Consider the following 18,827-nt stretch of genomic DNA (forward strand, 5'->3'; position numbering starts at 1 on the left):
AAGAGTCGTTATTGCAGCTAGGTAACAACAGCTGAAATCTGTAAATCGGCATAAATATATTCCTGCTACAAATCTTATCTTCAAGGCACTTGAGTTTTATTTAAACTTCTCCCTTTCCCATTGAAAGCAGTGGGAAGAAATATGCATTTGTATAACACTAAAATATTTGTTCAAAAGCATAAAAGAAGAGAATATAAGAACTTAACGGAGGGAATGAAAAAGACCATTCAACTCATCAAGCTCGATCTATCTGCGGACCATGCACAATTTGCCCTATTCTGGATTCTGCCCATCTCTTTCCCCCCCCCCCCCCCCCCTCCCCCCCCAAACCACGAGGGAGGTCTGCAATGTTACTCTACTCCATAAGAGACCATTGAAGAAACCTCTAACTCCATAACCCACAACTTTCCTGAGTTGACTTTGAAGCCTTGCAGAATGTTTCTATTTTAAGTAGTGTTTTTCAATATTGAAAACCTCTTCTCGACAATTATATAAACACTTGCCCCACAATTTTTATTTCTGTTTCAAATCCTCCCATGAGGCGGAAAGCTTTGTAGCTTTTAGAACGGTCTTATTTCCTTCATTTCCATATTCTTCTCCCCACATCCCTCCTCTTTGCCTCTAAATATCTGGCAGAGGTCCAATTCCACCAGCTAGCCATTAGCATTGAAAGAGCTATTGATGACTCCCACAACACAATCTGTGCTCGTTTGTAAGTTTGATGTGCACAACTTGATTTAAGAATTTGTTCCCATAAGTTCAGCTCTTCCAAGTAGAACATGTCATTACAGTGGTATTCCATTCTTTTGACCTGGAATGCAGACATTCAACACAGTTTACATTCAATAATTGTTGGTTGAAACTCCTTCACTGCAATGACGGATTAACTTCAAAAATAATGTTTGTCTGCTTTTTGTGGGGATAATTCTGTACAGGTTGCTAGATAAGAAGCAGAACTCCAGTGTAAGCTCTTCGTAGCAAAAAAGGCTGCAAACGGGAGAATAGATGGTATGGGGAGGATGGTTTAGTTACTGCAATTTGTGTAGTTGGATTTTCTTTCATACTTTTTCTTAACTCATTTAGACGTCTCTTCCAAGTCAAAATGCCTTATTTTTAATTGCGGCAGATAGTTTTCACAATTATACCCAATTCCAAGCATGTATTAGGAAGTTATATTTTAACATTAAATTAATAATTTTAAAGTTAAATATTGCATTCCTGTAAGAAATCCAATATCTAAATATCAAACAGCATTGGAGACAGTTGAATATTGGCTTCCCAAAGTTTTTCCCTGTTGACTTTTTAGATTTTTTTTAGTATTTTGAATAGCTGTTTGGAAATATTTGTCTTTAGACTTGCTTTGTGCATTAGGTCTGGGACAACATAAGATTATCAGTTGGGCACTTAAGATTTTCTATATATTAGTGTTGACTTGTGCATGAACTTCATTTAAAATTAATTCATTTTTTAATCTTGGTGGTAATGCTAGATTGTACCATACTTTCAAGGGGCGGTGGGGAAGAGGAGGGAGAGAGAGAGATGGGATATGTAGAACGTGACTGTTCTCAAGAATATGTAACCTATGAGCCTCGAGTGAGTGGATTGCATGCTTCTTGATGTCACAAGTTGAATTGTGTGTATCCCACCACTTCCAAGTCGAGCACTCATGTTCACATATCAACCAGGTACAATCATCGCCCAGATACATGTGACGTGCCTTTTGTCCATCAAAAGAACTAAGTATACCTCACCATTTAATATTCCTTGGATATGTTGTAAAATATAAGCTACCCTGATGAGCACCAGGAAATGTTCCTATGCAAAAGGTTTCTAGCCAAAGGTTTGTCCTAGCTCTAATTCCATTGCCATAGTCAAGACAAATATCTATAGTTATTTCTATCCCTGCTTTTCTATATTAGCACATTTCCGTTGAATTAAATACATGCTTTTACCTTTTAATTTGATAAAAGTCATTTATAACAGTATAAATGTTGGCTTCTTGAAGGTTTTTAAAATGCATATGTATTTATATTTTTGTGTACTTGCTGCTTAAGTTGCCAATACTCATATATCCTATCTTTATTATCTGATGTGACTTCATATACAGACTCTGTCGCACGCCATAGTCAAAGTGGTTATCCCAACAGAAAGGTACACGTTTCTTCATTCATTTTTCATTGCTGCTGATAGTGGACAGTGTCCCTTCTTTAAATTGACTTCTCTCATGAATCATGGGCTTTGGGCTAAGTTTCTGGATAGCTGAGCAATGGTTCCCTTGTTTGGTTGCTACAGGTTTTGTAAACATGAGAATTTGTGTGTTACGGAATTTCTCAGTCTGCCAGCTGTGTATCATAATGCTAAATTGGAATGTTCAATACTTTCTCTAAACTACAGGATTTGTCAAAATTTAGTTGTTTGCTCTTGGTTACAGTTTTGCTGGTTGCAGTTTTGCATGCTTATGCTAAATTGACCACGATTTAAATTGTTTAGTGATAACACGGGCCCTTTTAAATCTTGCCTGCCTTCTGCTCAGTTTCAATATGTTGCAGGGAAGGTGTGAAATTTGAGTGGTACCATACATTTAAACTGTTTTATAAAAAATTAGCATTTGTGTTTACAGTGGTGTTGTATGGATTTGGGTTCCTTCTATAAAGTCTGTAATTGATGTCAATGATAGTTGTATCTGGGTGGGCTGAATTTATCAAGCAGTTAGTTTGAAGTTCTGAATGTTTCATCCTGAAATTGTTTTTAATCTTGCAAACTGCTGGTAAACATCACTTGTACATTTGTTGAGAATTACAAGTAACTTTAGTGAGTTGGCTGCACAATAATTTGTTTAATATACTTTTGAGATATTCCAATTGGTTGTGTCTCTCTTAGCACCAGGTGACTGGGTTTAACTGTACTTGATCAGAGTACCAGAAGTCAAAATTGAAACAGGTGAGGTGGTGGTTTCTGTGGTGTCTTGATGGGAAATGGGGCAGAATTTGTTGATGGCTTCTATTAACAACAATGTTAACTTGCTGATTGAATTAAATTTAGCTGGCTTTGATATTGGTCATAACTTTGTGGAATTGAACTTTTTAACTAACGTATTGCCATTGAAACATCTTCAGTAAAATTGTTCTCATACTGTGACCATTGGCAATTTAAAGTATCTAACTGAAGTTAAACAGCAATTCGTGTAAAGTACAATAGTTACAGAATTATTTGAATAGCTGAGAAATGAGGTCAATATCCAAAGTAACTAGCTGTTATCAGTCTTTGGTTAATTTGGTATGGAGTATGGGATCTATTTCCTCTTTGGAATATGCAAGCTGAAGGCTCAGACGCATGTTGAATGCAGAATACCATTTACACCACAGTATTAAACCGTAATCACATTGTGTTTAGACTATAGAATAAGCAGTCTGTTTTTTGTTTGTATATATGGTTTTGCCTGTTTTGGGGCGAAGGTGTAAAAAGGTATTGTTGTGGAACCTGTAAAAGACTTCCCTTGCTCAGCTAAATCAGAACTTTGCCTTGCAATATACATTCATCAAAATTCTTAGTGACGACCATCACCAGAATTTGACTATGTGATGGGCACTGATCTTTTAAATAAACTCTTCATGACGTTTGACATTGGCCGTGGTGAACAGCACAAGCTGAACTGCCTGTTGCAGCGAGGGACCTGAACAAAGCACCATGGAATGGATTGGGAAAGTATTCAGATTTTGAAGAGTCATTGGTACGATCAGCTTCATTGACTCTAGTTGAATCGTTTTTATAAAAATCCTTTATTTGTTGGCTACCACAGTTAGGATTTCAGTTTTAGGAAAACAAATTCTGCACAATGTACCTTTGACAACTTAGTAAATGAAAGGTCCTTGTTGCATCAGGAAATCTTTCTATCATATGGGCCCTAATATTTATCACATTTTATGATGCTGCCGCCGCCATGTTTTTCAATTAAATTATAGTTTTCAACCAATGTTTGACCTTTGAGAATGGAGGAGAATGCTAAACCCTCCGCACATGTCCCTGCTCCACTCCTTTAATGGTGATTTCCTGTCCTGAAAATTACTAACTTGAGAAATATACTGAGGATGCTGGATGCTTCTCACCTGATTACAATACTAACCACACACTTGTTTTATTTTTTAAATGGTGCTATGTCTTCCAAGAATTAACTAATTTACCATGTAGATTTGATGTGTTCATGGCCAACAAAAAATGGATAATGATCTACAAGTATTAAGCAAACATCAATGAATAAAAATGGTTTACAAATGTTTCTTTTCTATTGACTATTTTTCAGAGCAACATGGTAGTTCATAGACACTTTTATGTTTCACTAAGTCAACTTGCGCATGGTGTAGTTGGAATGAGTTTGGACAAATGCTTGGTTTCTCAAATGGAGCAACTCCCCACCCCCTCACCCACCTCTCACCCCCAACAAAAAGATCCAGCCAAAGTTGTACTTAAAATTTACGATAGCAGAAATATATTACACTATGTACAGTTTTGGTCTTATTTTAAGAAAGCATATAATTGCATTAGAAACAGCGCAGAGAAGGTTTACTCGACTGATTCCTGGGATGAAGGGGGTTGTCTTATGAGAACAAGTTGGGCTGGGCCTTTATCTGCTGGAGTTTAGTAGAATGAGAGGTGATGTTATTGAAACATATAGGATCCTGAAGGGGGCTTGACAGGGTGGATACGGGGCAGATGTTTCCTCTTCTGGAGCAGACTAAAAGCAAGGGACGCAGTTTAAGAATAAGATGGTTAAAATTTAGTTTTTTAACTTTGAGGATCATTAGCCTTTTTTAGAATCATAAAATCCCTGCAGTGCAGGAGGAGGCCATTCGACCCATCGAGTCTGCACCGACCCTCTGAAAGTGCCCTCCACCTAGGCCTAATCCTCAGTCCCTGTAACTCTGGGGGGGGGGGGGGGGGGGGGGGGGGGAAGGAGAGGAGAAGGAGGAGAAGGAGAAAGAGGCGAAGGGAACTCACGCAGACACGGGGAGAATGTGCAAACTCGACACAGACAGTAACCCGAGACCGGAGTCAAACCCGTGTCCCCGGCGTGAGGCAGCAGTGCTAACCACTATGCCAATGTGCTGTCCCTTCTATTGCCCAGAAAGTAGTGTTGGTGACGTCATTGAATTTATTCAAGGCTGAGATAGGTAGCTTTTTGATAGACAAGGAAATCAATGGTTATGGGCGGGTACACGGGTAGGTTGAGTTGAGACCACGACCAGACCAACCATGATCTTATCAAATGGCAGAGCAGACTTGAGGGCCCGAATGGCCTACTCCTAATTCATATCTTTGGAAGTATTTATCTGGGAACCTTTTTACTTCATAAAAAAAAATCTGAAACAAATTAATGTGGACTGAAACTGTCATTACACAGGTATGGTTTGAGTGTCAGGGGCCCTAAACTACTTTGTAGTAGATTTATCATGTGTGGTATTTAACATACTGTAGGTTTTCTCTGTCATGTAGTTTTGAGAGAGGTTTTAAATAAAGATATTGCTGTATAAAATTATACAAGCCAGCAGGTGTAAATAACAGGTATAAGTTTAGATGTCCAGATCAAATGCAGTTTGCAACTGTTATATTATGGAGAAACCTGAATTAACAATTCCTGTTATGTATCAGATAATTAATTTTATATGCTCCAGTTTTGTTTGCAGAAAGACCAGGCTTTTTGTTCACTGGCTTAGTTATGTAGTGGAACAGTTCCTAATAACTAAAGGTGAAGATAGCTGTAGGATATGTGCTTTATATTAAATGTACTTCACCGTTTAAATTTAATTTGGGGGTGGGGGGGGTCATAGAATCACTGAATTTACAGTGCAGAAGGAGGCCATTCAGCCCATCCAGTCTGCACCGGCCCTAGGAAAGAGAACCCCACTTAAACCCCACACCTCCACCTTTATCCCCGTAACCCAACCTAACCTTTTTGGACACCTAAGGGCAATTTAAAATGGCCAATCCACCTAACCTGCACATCTTTGGACTGTGGGAGGAAACCGGAGCACCCGGAGGAAACCCACGCACACACAGGGAGAACGTGCTAACTCCACACAGTGACCCAAGCCGGGTATCGAACTCTGGACCTTGGAGCTGTGAAGCAACTGTGCTAGCCACAATGCTACCGTGCTGCCCACTGTGAGGCATATAAAAAGGGGGCAACGGGGTAGTGATGCTTTGACTGAGGTGGGAATTTAGCTTAACCACCAAAGGAGAAGGTTCTTTATTGTATTGGTCTGTGCAGTTACTATTTTGAATTATATGAATGAATCCAGTTTGATAAACCCTGACTCATTTTTATTTGAGTTGCAATAGTTTGGTATTATTTGCTTTTTTGTTTCCATTTCCCTTTCCCGTATTCCTGACTAGATTCAGTTTTTATATGACCGTTTGTTGCCCAGCACAACACAGTAAACCAAAAAGGAATTTTTTTTTGACTTTCACAAATAACATCTATCCAGTCTAAATTGATAAGATTGACGATTTATTTAAGGTCGAACAGAAAAAATTTACAACTTTGGTTCCATTCTGGTTTTCTTTTAAAGAGATAAAAGTTGAATTTCCTCTCTACTTTCTCATGAATCTTCCCAGCTTTGGATTGAAAAAGATTAGTTTAGCATGGACTGGACAGACCTTTGCCAATTTGGAAGTTCGTTTTCATTTTTTTTTTAGCCTGAGCTATGTACCTGGCTACAAAGTGCCTTAGCTCAAGAGTATTGGATAGCGAGATGTGCTAATCCCCTTTTAACTGAGCCAACAACTGACACCAGCTGAGTAGATTCTTCATATATTTATCAGAATGGGAGGTGTCAGGTAGAGCTGAACATGAAGTGCAGTCCCATCCTGTGCCTTTTATTTAATTATCCTACTTTTAAGTGCATATTTTTAAATGGGTGGGGGGACGACGTATTTTTGAGGGTGCAGTAAATGTCAAGTTTCATCATAAAAACAGCACTGATGCGGCAATGCAGAATTACACTTTGAGGGGAGTATTGAGTATTGGATGGCAGCCTTTAATCCTCCCAATTATTTTTGCTTTTTTTAAAAAAAAAATTTTATTAAGGCATTTGTGATTTTTAACAACAATTTCGAATATGCAAACATAACACAGGAAATAACACCCCCGAACCGACTACCATACCCAGCCAACATGTCTTACTTAAATATCTCACTCTCACACTCTGTCTCTCTCTCTGTCTCTCTCTCTGTCTCTCTCTCTGTCTCTCTCTCTGTCTCTCTCTCTGTCTCTCTCTCTGTCTCTCTCTCTGTCTCTCTCTCTGTCTCTCTCTCTCTGTCTCTCTCTCTCTGTCTCTCTCTCTCTGTCTCTCTCTCTCTCTGTCTCTCTCTCTGTCTCTCTCTCTGTCTCTCTCTCTCTGTCTCTCTCTCTCTGTCTCTCTCTCTCTGTCTCTCTCTCTCTCTCTCTCTCTCTCTTCCCCCCCCCCCCCCCCCCTCTCTCTCTCTCTCTCTCTCTCCCCAAATCGTATCTGCTAACAGCTTAATTTTCCCCAAAGAAGTCGATACATGGCTGCCACCTCCGGGTGAACCCTAATGTCGATCCTCTCAGGGTGAACTTGATCTTCTCAAGCCTGAGAAACCAGGCCATGTCACTAACCCAAATCCCTGATTTTGGGGGCTCAGTGTCCCTCCATGCCAATAAGCTCCATCTCCAGGCTACCAGGGAGGCAAAGGCAAAAGTTTTTGATCATATATTTACTCTATAACTTTTGCCATCTACCTCAAATGGGAGGTGTTATGTACAGGAGTTTGCATAGTTTACGATGTTAGAACTTATTCCCATAGTGAGCTCTGATAGCTCGCTCACCAAGTAGACGCGTGTCTCCACAAAACATTCCATCTTGGAAGGAAAGGCTGATATGCAGTATCCTTCCCCATCTCAATCCTTTATGGGATCCTAACAAATAACAAAACTTGTATGCTTTTCGCATCTAAAATGAAAATTGATTCTATAGCACAAAGATAAGAGGGTAGCAAGTGCACTTGTCCACAGGGGATTACAGAGTGGTGATTAGAAGCATACTCTAGTTTCATCACCCCAGTCTTGCAGGCTTTTTCATGCCCCTTGACTTAAGCCATTGTATTTGTGTAAGCTAGCAAGAGCTTCTATTTTATTGATTTCCCCCAGTGCTAGACCAAGCCTGTCATCTCTGAAGTGGGACATCATTTTCCACATCTGGTTAGCCTAAAGGGTGCATTTTAGTTGTCTGCTTTTCAGAGCTTATGCTGAATTTTTTTTGCTGAAATTTGCTGATCTATAGCAAAGAAGTTCAATAATTAAATTTGCTCTGAAAAGCCTGTAAACTGTGAATCAGCCCTTACTTGTGATGGGTGTCCACTTTTCTGAAAATGACCACAGTTTAGACTGATCTGTAATTGGGAGATTCAGTTTGTAAGAGTGAACATCCATGTTTTGCTTGCTCAGTGATTCAAAGAATACGTTATATCTGATGCCCACCAATTGCCTGCCTTTAGAAAAAAAACTGCCTTGGAGTGTTTGATATATGTTTGAAAATTGATCTTTGGAGTGCATGGTGTACAATATATCACAACTCAAGTGTTGACTAGCTGGCTGCTGCAATTGCGCGTTTAACCTAATTAGCAATTATAATTTTTAAAATTACAGCATTTTATCTTTGAATAATGAGGCAATGAGGGGGAAGTTTTTTTCCTGTGACCAGACAGTAGTCATAAAATGATGGATGGAAAAAAAATCTTCACAGGGTGGCATGGAAACAGTGGTTAGCACTGCTGCTTCACAGCGCCAGGGACACAGGTTCGATTCCCGGCTTGAGTCACTGTCTGTGCGGCGTCTGCACGTTCTCCCCATGTCTGTGCGGGCTTCCTCCGGGTGCTCCGGTTTCCCCCCACAAGTCCCGAAAGACGTGCTTCTTAAGTGAATTGGACATTCTGAATTCTCCCTCTGTGTACCCGAACAGGCGCCGGAATGTGGCGACTAGGGGATTTTCACAGTAACTTCATTGCAGTGATCATGTAAGCCTACTTGTGACAATAGAGATTTATTATTATTATTAGGAGTTCTTAAAAAGTGCATCCTTTGGAACAAGTTACTATTGCGATGGCCACAGAAAGATAAGTATTGGCCTAGGCATGATGGGTTGAATGGCCTCCTGTACTGTAATTTCTGATCCTTTAAAAAAAAATTTAAATAACAGTCCTGATGGCGAACCAGCTTTAAATTTGCTATGAATGGTAGTTAACTATAATAAGTGATCACATTTAAGATACAAACTAAAATCATCTTAGTGAGGCAGCAGTGATTTCTCCCAGCGGTGTTCTAGAACTGTAATCAAGTTTACAGAATATGCATTGTTTCTCAGGCCCAAACACTGTTCATTTCTATAAAAGTTATGGAAGTATGATCAGTAACTATTTAAAATACGGTCAGCACCTGAGCTTGCAAAAAGCCAGTCGGTAATCAAATTGCTTTAATACTGATCAGTTGGAACAGCAATGTAGGAGGTCACTGACATTTAAGCAGCAATTGTACCTGCAAATGACCTGAGGGTAGAAGACTTATTCTGAGCATAATTTCAGTAACTACAAGATAAGTTAATATGTTAAATCAACCATAATAAAGGTCCACCAATTAAATACCAGAATAATTGTAGAATAACTGTGTTTACTTAGGTTGACCATGGGTAAAGACTTCTCCATTAATTTGAACAGCAAAATTATATCGACTTGAATTATGTGGTCACATGGATATAATTTTCTTAAACTTATATTGTACAAATGGAATTTATTACAGATGCTGTAAACTATTCCGAAACCTTGTTACAGTTTAAAAACTTGCCTTTGCAGGAGCATTATCTTGCTTTTTGTGCTGTTATTTTAATCTGCTGTGTCATTTACTTACTGCCAAAGCCTGGAAAGTAATGCATACAAGCTATGAATTATCATCTTTTAATTATAGCATGTGTGCAACATGTTCCCAGGTACATTTTGGCGTTGCAAATTAAATATTGTTTTCTTTTCTGTATTGAACAGAATTTAGCCATTTTGCATCCCAGTCGGTTACCAGAAGCAGTTAAATTCTACTTGGATTGCTAAGTTTGTTAATGCAAAGTACCTACCTGTTGTGTTTTAGAAAGGCATTCAGTATATGGATTGCTTCTTTAGCTTGTTGAGAGAGTGTTCTCTTTCTGAATGGCATATCTTGATTTTTGTTTTGTTTAGGAATTTGCTGTGTATTATTCATCGGATGATCGAATTTGTGGTGCGTGAAGGACCAATGTTCGAAGCTATGATTATGAACAGAGAAATTAGCAACCCCATGTTCAGGTTTTTATTTAATTTAATACCAGTGAATTATTTATCATTTGCCATGTTTTGAGAAATTTTAACACGCAGGCGGTTTGTAAGAAATACTATTGTTTTTTCAGATTCCTTTTCGAGAATCAAAGCCCAGCCCATGTTTATTACCGATGGAAATTGTATTCCATACTACAGGTATATGAGTTTAATACTGGTGAGATATTAAATATTTACAAATTAAGGTTCCACCATACCGATCTGTACAAATCGCAACTTGTCTAACAGGGGGATTCACCAACCAAATGGCGAACTGTAGATTTCCGCATGTTCAAGAATGGATCATTTTGGCGAGCGCCACCCCTCAACCCATACCTACAGGAAATATTAGAAGAAACAGAATCACGTGTTGAGGAGAATGTAAAGAAGGGGCAATTGAAAGAAGAGTGAGTTATGCAGATGTTTCTGCAATATTTAATAATGTTATGAGAAACCTTCTCTGGTTTAAACCACATTGTAAGACAGCTACTAAAGTTCCTCAATTTTTTGTGAAAATGAGAGAATGTAACAAACTAGCAATGTTTTAATACAGTAGCAAGCATCCATAGTCAAGATTTTACTCCCAAGTCCTTGAATACTGGTTCCTTTGCTACATTCTACTTCTGTTTTACAGTTTAGTGTACATCTGTCTGACCATTTTACATTGGCTTTGTCACAAAATAGACCAATCGGATCATTGAAGCTCATTATTGACTGCTAGATAATTCCTAGTTTATCTTCCATACCAGACACTGTTCCAGTTCTGCTGCTTCCCTGCTGCATAGGTTTACTTTAAATATTCCAGCCTGGCTTCTGCTGTTTTCACTACTGTCCTACACTTCCTTTTTCTTTCGGTTTTAGGCATGTCCTGGGCCTGTCCTGTACTCGTCTTAATGTTCCTCTACCTAAATTTTCTGCTCTTCAAAATTAAAACGGGAAATACCACAGACACTCCTACAGGTCAAGCAGCATCTGTGCAGAGATAACCTGAGTTAATACTTCAAGTCGGTCTTCTGTCAGAATAATTTAGAGATTTAACATTATTTAAGCAAGTTACAGAGTTTGGGAGAAGTGAGGTAAGAACAAAGCAAAGTCAGTAATAAGGTGGAAGATATGACTCAAATTATAAGAGCAATGACGATGCAAGACGAAAGGGAATGGGCACTGTCTGCCTTTTGCTACCATCTCTGCTACCATGTAATTATTCCTGCTCTCCACCTTATCTTGATCTTCCCTTTTGTTCTTTTCCCAAATGCCATCATTCATTCACTGGCTTTGTATCTGCTTATAAACTGTTAAATCACCAATTCCAATTCTGAAGAAAGGTCATTGGCCTGAAATGTTAACTTGCTCTCTCATCAGACACACTACCTTATCTGCTGAGTGTTTCCAGTATTTTCTGTTTTTATTTCAGATTTCTGCCATCTACAGTGTTTTGCCTATGATTTAGTCACTCTGCGCTGTCATTTGTTTCCTCAAGATGCCTGCTTCCAATATGCTTATTCTATTGCCACCCGAACTTCAGTCTTGAGCTCAGACTCTCTTCCATTCAATCCTCTTCATTTTCGAGCCTCTTTTTTTTTAAAGATCTGCTTCCCTTCATTTGACTTTGTCCAACCTCCTCCGCAGACTGTGACAAATGAATTAGGAAATCAATTAGTCAGTGTTGCCCACTTTTATATTTTCTGCATGATTCAGTTAAACCAATGCTTTGTACTGCTGATAATTTGGTCACTTTTTTTTGTGCTTAAAAATATTTATCTAATCATTTGAATTAAGCAACAAATAATGCAACAAAGTGATTGTTTAGTGTTTAAAAATTGAACTGCCAGGCAACTTAATTCAAGCAGCTAAATTAAGGGGAGATTTGCCAATGGTTTGCTGCCTGTCAAATTATATCAAGTTGACATCTACATGGCTTGAAGAGAATAAGAACCTTGAAATTATGTATGAAACGTAATTTCCTTAGAGTGCTGAAACAGCAGCTTAGTTCAAATATGCATTTTTAATGTGCATCAATAAACCTGAAGTTATTGACCATTAGAAACTGTTAATGCTTCACTTTCGGTTGACTATAAACAACCATTGATTTCTGACAATTGATAATTATCAAAAGACTTGGCATACAAGTTTTAATTGTTCTTCAATTATGTCTTAGTGAATAATTAAATGGGAGGTATAGAAGATTATATTTTTACTATGATTGTGTAAGATACTTAATGTTTCATTTAAGTCAAAGGGATAAATTGGAAGAGCTCTTGCGGGGACTTGCCCCACGTAAAAATGACGTTGGTGATGCTATGGTGTTCTGCCTGAATCATGCTGAAGCTGCTGAAGAAATTGTGGAATGTATTGCAGAATCTTTGTCCATATTGAAGACTCCGTTGCCTAAAAAGGTTTGTTCTATCCAACTGTAGTAAGCACAACATCATCCTGAAATCCTTTTGAAAAACCTACTTGTCATCTATCTAGGGTGGGATTTTCCACCTCCCCCGTGGCGTGTTTTGCGGAGGTGGCCTGCAATTGACCAGCAGCAGGATCTTCTGGCATCTCCACTGTCAATGGGTTTTCCTGTTGTTTGCAGCTTCCGTTGCCCCAGACCCCCCGGCCAGATTTCGGTCCAAATGTTTTCGACCACTCGGGTGAAGGGTTTTTGCAGTGCTACCGTTTAAATTCTCACCACTGGCTCCTTCACCAGCATTGTACTTAGACACGTTTTTTTTGTATGTTGCTTGGAACCAATTTACTTGGCTCCTATTTGTGGATAAAAGAGCACTGCTTCATGATATGCAATTGGCCTCCAAAGTTATAGGTTTGGGAAAAATCAGCAACATTTAATTTGGGAGCCAAGCAAATCTGGAGCCTTGCTTGTTTGCAAGGTCAATTTAATATCTTTATCTGACAAGAGTAAACAAACTAAATACAATCAGTTAGGTAGATTACCTCCTACGTGTATTGACTATTGTTCGAATGTGGTTTAAACCTTGCCAGAAATTATGGATAGGTAAGGCAATTCTCAAGTCCCTGTCCTTGTATGTTTTTTCAACAACTTAAGAGAATTGAAGGGAAGCATTAGTGTCTGTTAGCCCTCCCATCAGGTTTTGTGCCACACCAATATACTTGAAACCAAATGGATCATTTTGGAAGTAAAATCAAATTTTTTAAAATTCCAGATTGCGAGGCTTTACTTGGTGTCAGATGTATTGTATAATTCTTCTGCTAAAGTTGCAAATGCCTCGTATTACAGAAAATTGTAAGTATTCATGCTTTTTCAGTATTTCATCGAATTATCAATTTTGTGTCTTGGTGAATACTTAAATGGGAAATTAAACTTTGCTGACTTGTCATGACTTGCCCCCTAAAATATTGCAACAGCATCTTTCATTTCTATACTGCTGTTCACATACAGAAGATGTCAGAATGTCTTGGAACTGTGGAAATACTAGTGAATGTCAAGCAGGGGAAAAGACAACAAAGGAGATGCAACCAAAAGTAGAATTCAAAAGAAGAGGGTTTTGTTCAAAGGCTCAAAAAAAATGAAAATCGCTTATTGTCACAAGTAGGCTTCAAATGAAGTTACTGTGAAAAGCCCCTAGTCGCCACATTCCGGCGCCTGTTCGGGGAGACTGGTACAGGAATTGAACCCGCGCTGCTGGCCTGCCCTGGTCTGCTTTAAAAGCCAGCTATTTAGCCCTGTGCTAAACTACCTAGAAATTGGGGAAGAAAGTGGCAGCTAGGATATTGAGGGAGTTCATTCATGTGCGAGTATCTTCTGGTAATCAGTAGGTGAAAATATTGATATAAATACTAATTGCACAAGGATTGTCTGTGTTACCCGTTATTCTTGTTCAGGCTTTCATCTTTGGGAGTACAGTTGTCATTACTTTGTGCATTGTTTGGCCAGGTCCGTCGATTGAATAGATACCATGTATCTTGTACTTTGCAGGAGGTTTAGTGCAAGTCAAATCTGCAGTTCTGCTGACATTTAAGTATCGAGGGAAGGCCTTTTCATCGGCATTCAAACATGTTTAGCCACAATGTTGTGATAACATTTATGATATTTTCTGTGACTCCTGCAATAAGAGATCTGTGAGGGTATTGTGGAATATCCAAAGCTGTCAATGTTATGAATCCAATTTATAGTCCAGAACCCATTTTGAAATTGCTTCTGGAATTTATTTAATTGGTGAAACCACTTAATTTATGATGTACAGTTTCACCAACAGCTACTGGTATGGTGTTTCTATAGCTCTGGAAAGTTGATTCAAAATCCCACATTTTAAGGGATATGCTGTTTTGGGGATGCAAGTTATTATGGATAGTTTTCCGCTCATTTCGCAAGCAAAGGAATCAAATGTTAGATGTTTCTAGTTGAAGTTTTTATGTGGGTTTGGTGAGGCAATTGATGTAATACCTTGCAGTTATATAATGTACTTAATGGAGCAACAAGTTTAGTGGTAACCGTGCACTCTTAGCTTTCCTCTCATTTTGTGAACTTTGTAAATTTGAGGCCATCCAGATCTGTGCAGTTGGTGTCCCATAATTCCTCGTCAAGCGTCTCCTCAATTTCAAAATTGTCATCCATGTTCTCACCTCGCCTTCCCAACTCTGTAATCCCCTTCAGCCCCACCGCCCTCCAATATCTACGTTCACTTCATTCTGGTCTCTTCAGTATCCCTGAATTTTATTGCTTCATCATTGGATGACATATCTTCAGCTTCCTTGTTGCTAAACGCTAAATTGTCCCTTAATTGGAAAAATGAATTGGGTACTCTAAAATTTTTTAATAGGTGCTATACAAATACAAGTTTGTGTGCAAATATGGTTCTAATATTTCATGGATGTTTGTTTTAGCATACGCTATTCGTTATGTTTCTCTTGCAGCTTTGAATCGAAGTTGTGCCAGATATTTGCAAATCTTAATGCAACCTACAAGTCAACACAAGGTCACTTACAATCTGAGAATTTCAAGGTAATTATTCCTCAAAGCCCCTCTTTTATGTTTAGTTTATTTTTCAACAGTTAATTGTGTAGTTTAACTGTTCGCAATGCTTAATATTAAACTTCTCAACGTAAGTTTCAATGTCCTATTTTTAAAAATTTATCAGCTTGCCCTTGATCATAAAATTCTAAGATTGCTTTTTGGGGCCTGGTTAATAATTGCACAATTTGAGAGCTGTTAAATTGTAAAGAAGGATACTGATCAGATAGCCATGCTTTTGTTTTGCACCTGTCATTTCTTATTGTGTTTAGGGACATGAACCCAAAGGTAAGTAGCTAAACAATACAAATGATAAGTCGCAAGATCTTCCTGAATGGCTGATACATTTAACTCGTGAACAGCAACCTGGAAACCTACACACCTGGAAAGCTTCGAGTCTGATCCTGGCCTGTATTAAAGTAGAAATGTCAATCAGGTCTGCAGAAGGGACCATATAATCTACCTCCGCACCCTCGGGTTAGTGAGAGAAAAGCAAGCCTGATTCCTGCTTCTTGCAGATCAGTGGCCCATTTAACAGGCTATGCCTGTGTGCATGTAGGATTATGGAAGGATATTGCACAAATATTATGTGCTGCATGATTAAATGAGCGACTGCTGCTTCCTACGATTCCTGGGTGGGCTTGAACATGAATAAAGGCTGCTTGAATGGGGATGTAGAGAAACTACTGCATGCAGCACTACCCCACCAAAATAATTCAACTTGGGGAAGCAAATGATCATGAGGGTCTTCCGAATGCATTAGGAATAAGCCAAAGCTGATTTGCATATTTACATGTAAACAACAGAGGAAATTAACATTGCAATGAAGAGGGGTGAAAAAAAAACAAGCTGACATTGAATGGAAAGGGGAAAAAGCAGCATTGAATGAAAATGAGGGTGGAAAGACCAAGGTGGCAGACAGTGAACGGGGAAACTGAATTATTGAGAAAATGTAAATGGAACTAAAAGTGGAAATCCAAATCTCTTTTGGATGGTAGGAAGAAAAATAAGTGCAGGTTTGGGGGTAGGACTGGTGAAAATGTATTTACATTTTTGTCCCAGTAACAGGTTACAGAAAGACTGACAATCTTACAAGTAAGTTTTATCCTTTATAATCAGCATTTTGTTAAGCTAGCTGCCAAAAAGTCAATTAGGTACTCTTAATTGATAGTAATATGTTGAAGTATTCCAATTTGTTTTCCAGCAAAGAGTGATGGGTTGCTTTAGAGCATGGGAAGATTGGACAGTTTACCCTGACCCATTCCTCATTAAACTCCAAAATATCTTTCTTGGACTTGTAGATCTTGAGGAAGAAAGTAAAGAAGTCTGCAAACCCCAGGTATTTATGAATGCTAAAGTGCAATCTTTTTGCACATTTATTTTCGTTACACCAGTTTGTCCATGAAAAGGGCTTGTATTTAAAATATAGAGTTGTTCTTTTTTGAATTTACCGTTTCTGTTGACACTATTCCTCATTAATCTCTAGAATGTCTACCTTGGACTTGTGGATGTTGAAGAAGTCAAAGAAATTTCTAAGCGACAGGTAGCTAACTACATGGCAATCCATGCATCTTGCCTATGCTTGTGCTTTTAGAATCGGGGTTTATGTGCTCGCGACTGTTACATTTCATAGCCATGTTTTTTTAAATTTTTATTGCCACAGCTTATTTGCTTGTTTTTCCAGTCTCTTCCCCCCCCCCCCCCATCCGACTTGTTTGGCAATACAGTGCTGTCAGCATAACTCATTAGCAAATCATTCTACTCCTTTCTCTCTCATATGTTTACCTAGCTTCTCCTTGAATGCAACTATGCTATCCTTTCACAATCTTGAAGACATCTATCAGGTCATCCTCTCGGGCTTCAGTTTTCCAGAGAAAGGAGCCCCAGCCTGTCCAGTCTTTGTGTATAATCTCTCAGTAATGTTATCACTCTGTAAAATCTAATTTGGACCTTCTCTATTCTTTCTGAACATGGGACCAGAACTGTTCACGTTATAGCAAGTGTGGTCTAACAAAGTTTCTATACAACTGTAACGCGGCTTCTCTGCTTTGCAATTCTGTGTCTCCAGAAATTATCCCAAGTGCTTTATTTTAGAATTTGCTAGTGAAGTGAGAGTTGTAATTTATGCCTGAACTTTTATGGCCAGAATGGCCTGAAAGATAAAATGACCATTTGTAAATTAGGATTTGTGTTTGATCTGTCTACTTGCTCATCTGTGCAGAATTAAAATAAGTGTATGAATTTATCCGTTGAAGTGCAACATTTTATATCTCTGAAGTTATCAATCTTTATTTGTAAGAAAATATATGTGCACTTAAGTAATGCTTTCTGTTATTACATCACAGCCAGCAGCGTGAGACAGAGTGGGTTACATTTTTTGTGATAATGCATTGGAGACCAGAGTATCAGTTTGCATCAAAGGGATGAGTTGTGATTCTATAATACACCAATCTAGACTGGTCACTTTCAAATATTTTTTTCATACTCTTGAATGTCTGATTGTTGGGTAAGGATGTGTTTTGGGAATAAGCTGCATTGTTGAATGTTACTGTAGATGATCAATACATGCAAGCGACATTGCAATTTAAAGATTCATAGCTGATAATTTGTTATATCATTGAAAACAGTGGCCCAGGATTTTGTTCTGTGGCAGAGGAACAGCTCTTGCTGTTCGCCACCCGTATACATGCCCAGAGACGTCTTTGGGACTTATCAGCTGGGATTTCCATCTCTTGGCACCTGTTTCAGTGCACTGTCATCTCCAAAAGATCTGTGGCATTTGAAAAAGGCAAGTAGCAGTGAGGCTTTCAATGTCTAAAGAATCCTCACTGAAACTTGCAGACTTTGTGGAAATATTTATAAAATTTGTACATGGCATCGCTGGCTGGGCCAGCATTTAATGCCCATACCTGAGGGTATTTCAGATTCAACCACATTTTTATGGATCTGGAGTCAGATCTAGGCCAGACCAGATAAGGATGGCAGATCATCTTCCCTAAAGGACAAGTAACTTCATTGAAGCCTACTCATGACAATAAGCGATTTTCATTTCATTTTCATTTAATTTCATTAGTGAACCAGTTGGAGTTTACAACAATCAATAATTGTTTCATGGCCATTTAACTTTCATGGCTTATATTTATATCACGAATGGGAAGTAAAATAAAAGTTGAGAAATACAGACCGACAGAAAAAGTAAAAAAATAAGATTTTGTAAAAAGTTTGAATTTTCTTAAGGAATGAGACTCTACGTTTATGAAATTAAATTTGCTGGGCTAAAGAGGTTGTTCATGTTTTGATTTTATTAATATTTATTGTCTCATGTACCGAAGCACAGTGAATATTTTTCTGTGGCCAAGGGAACGTGCACAGTACGTACATAGTAGACAAAAAGAATAATCAACACGGTACATTGACAAATGGTCCATTGACAAATAGTGATTGGTTCCTACCCCATTAGAAATATATTTACTACCGAATGTGCAGGCTGGAACTG

General features: G+C 38.5%; 1 protein-coding gene across 1 annotated transcript in view; it reads left to right on the top strand.

Moving 5' to 3' along the window:
* The window catches only part of LOC119975489 (U2 snRNP-associated SURP domain containing), an 83,084-nt gene that overhangs the window by 43,057 nt on the left and 21,200 nt on the right, over positions 1-18,827 (top strand). Inside the window, exons 12-20 of the mRNA XM_038815220.1 lie at positions 2,108-2,151; positions 10,237-10,341; positions 10,443-10,509; positions 10,600-10,757; positions 12,584-12,746; positions 13,524-13,603; positions 15,235-15,322; positions 16,536-16,670; positions 16,818-16,874. Of these exons, the coding sequence (XP_038671148.1) occupies positions 2,108-2,151; positions 10,237-10,341; positions 10,443-10,509; positions 10,600-10,757; positions 12,584-12,746; positions 13,524-13,603; positions 15,235-15,322; positions 16,536-16,670; positions 16,818-16,874 (897 nt within the window). The remainder of the gene's footprint in view (positions 1-2,107; positions 2,152-10,236; positions 10,342-10,442; positions 10,510-10,599; positions 10,758-12,583; positions 12,747-13,523; positions 13,604-15,234; positions 15,323-16,535; positions 16,671-16,817; positions 16,875-18,827) is intronic.

Source organism: Scyliorhinus canicula, chromosome 13 (genome assembly GCF_902713615.1).
Source record: "Scyliorhinus canicula chromosome 13, sScyCan1.1, whole genome shotgun sequence".
NCBI lineage: Eukaryota > Metazoa > Chordata > Chondrichthyes > Carcharhiniformes > Scyliorhinidae > Scyliorhinus > Scyliorhinus canicula.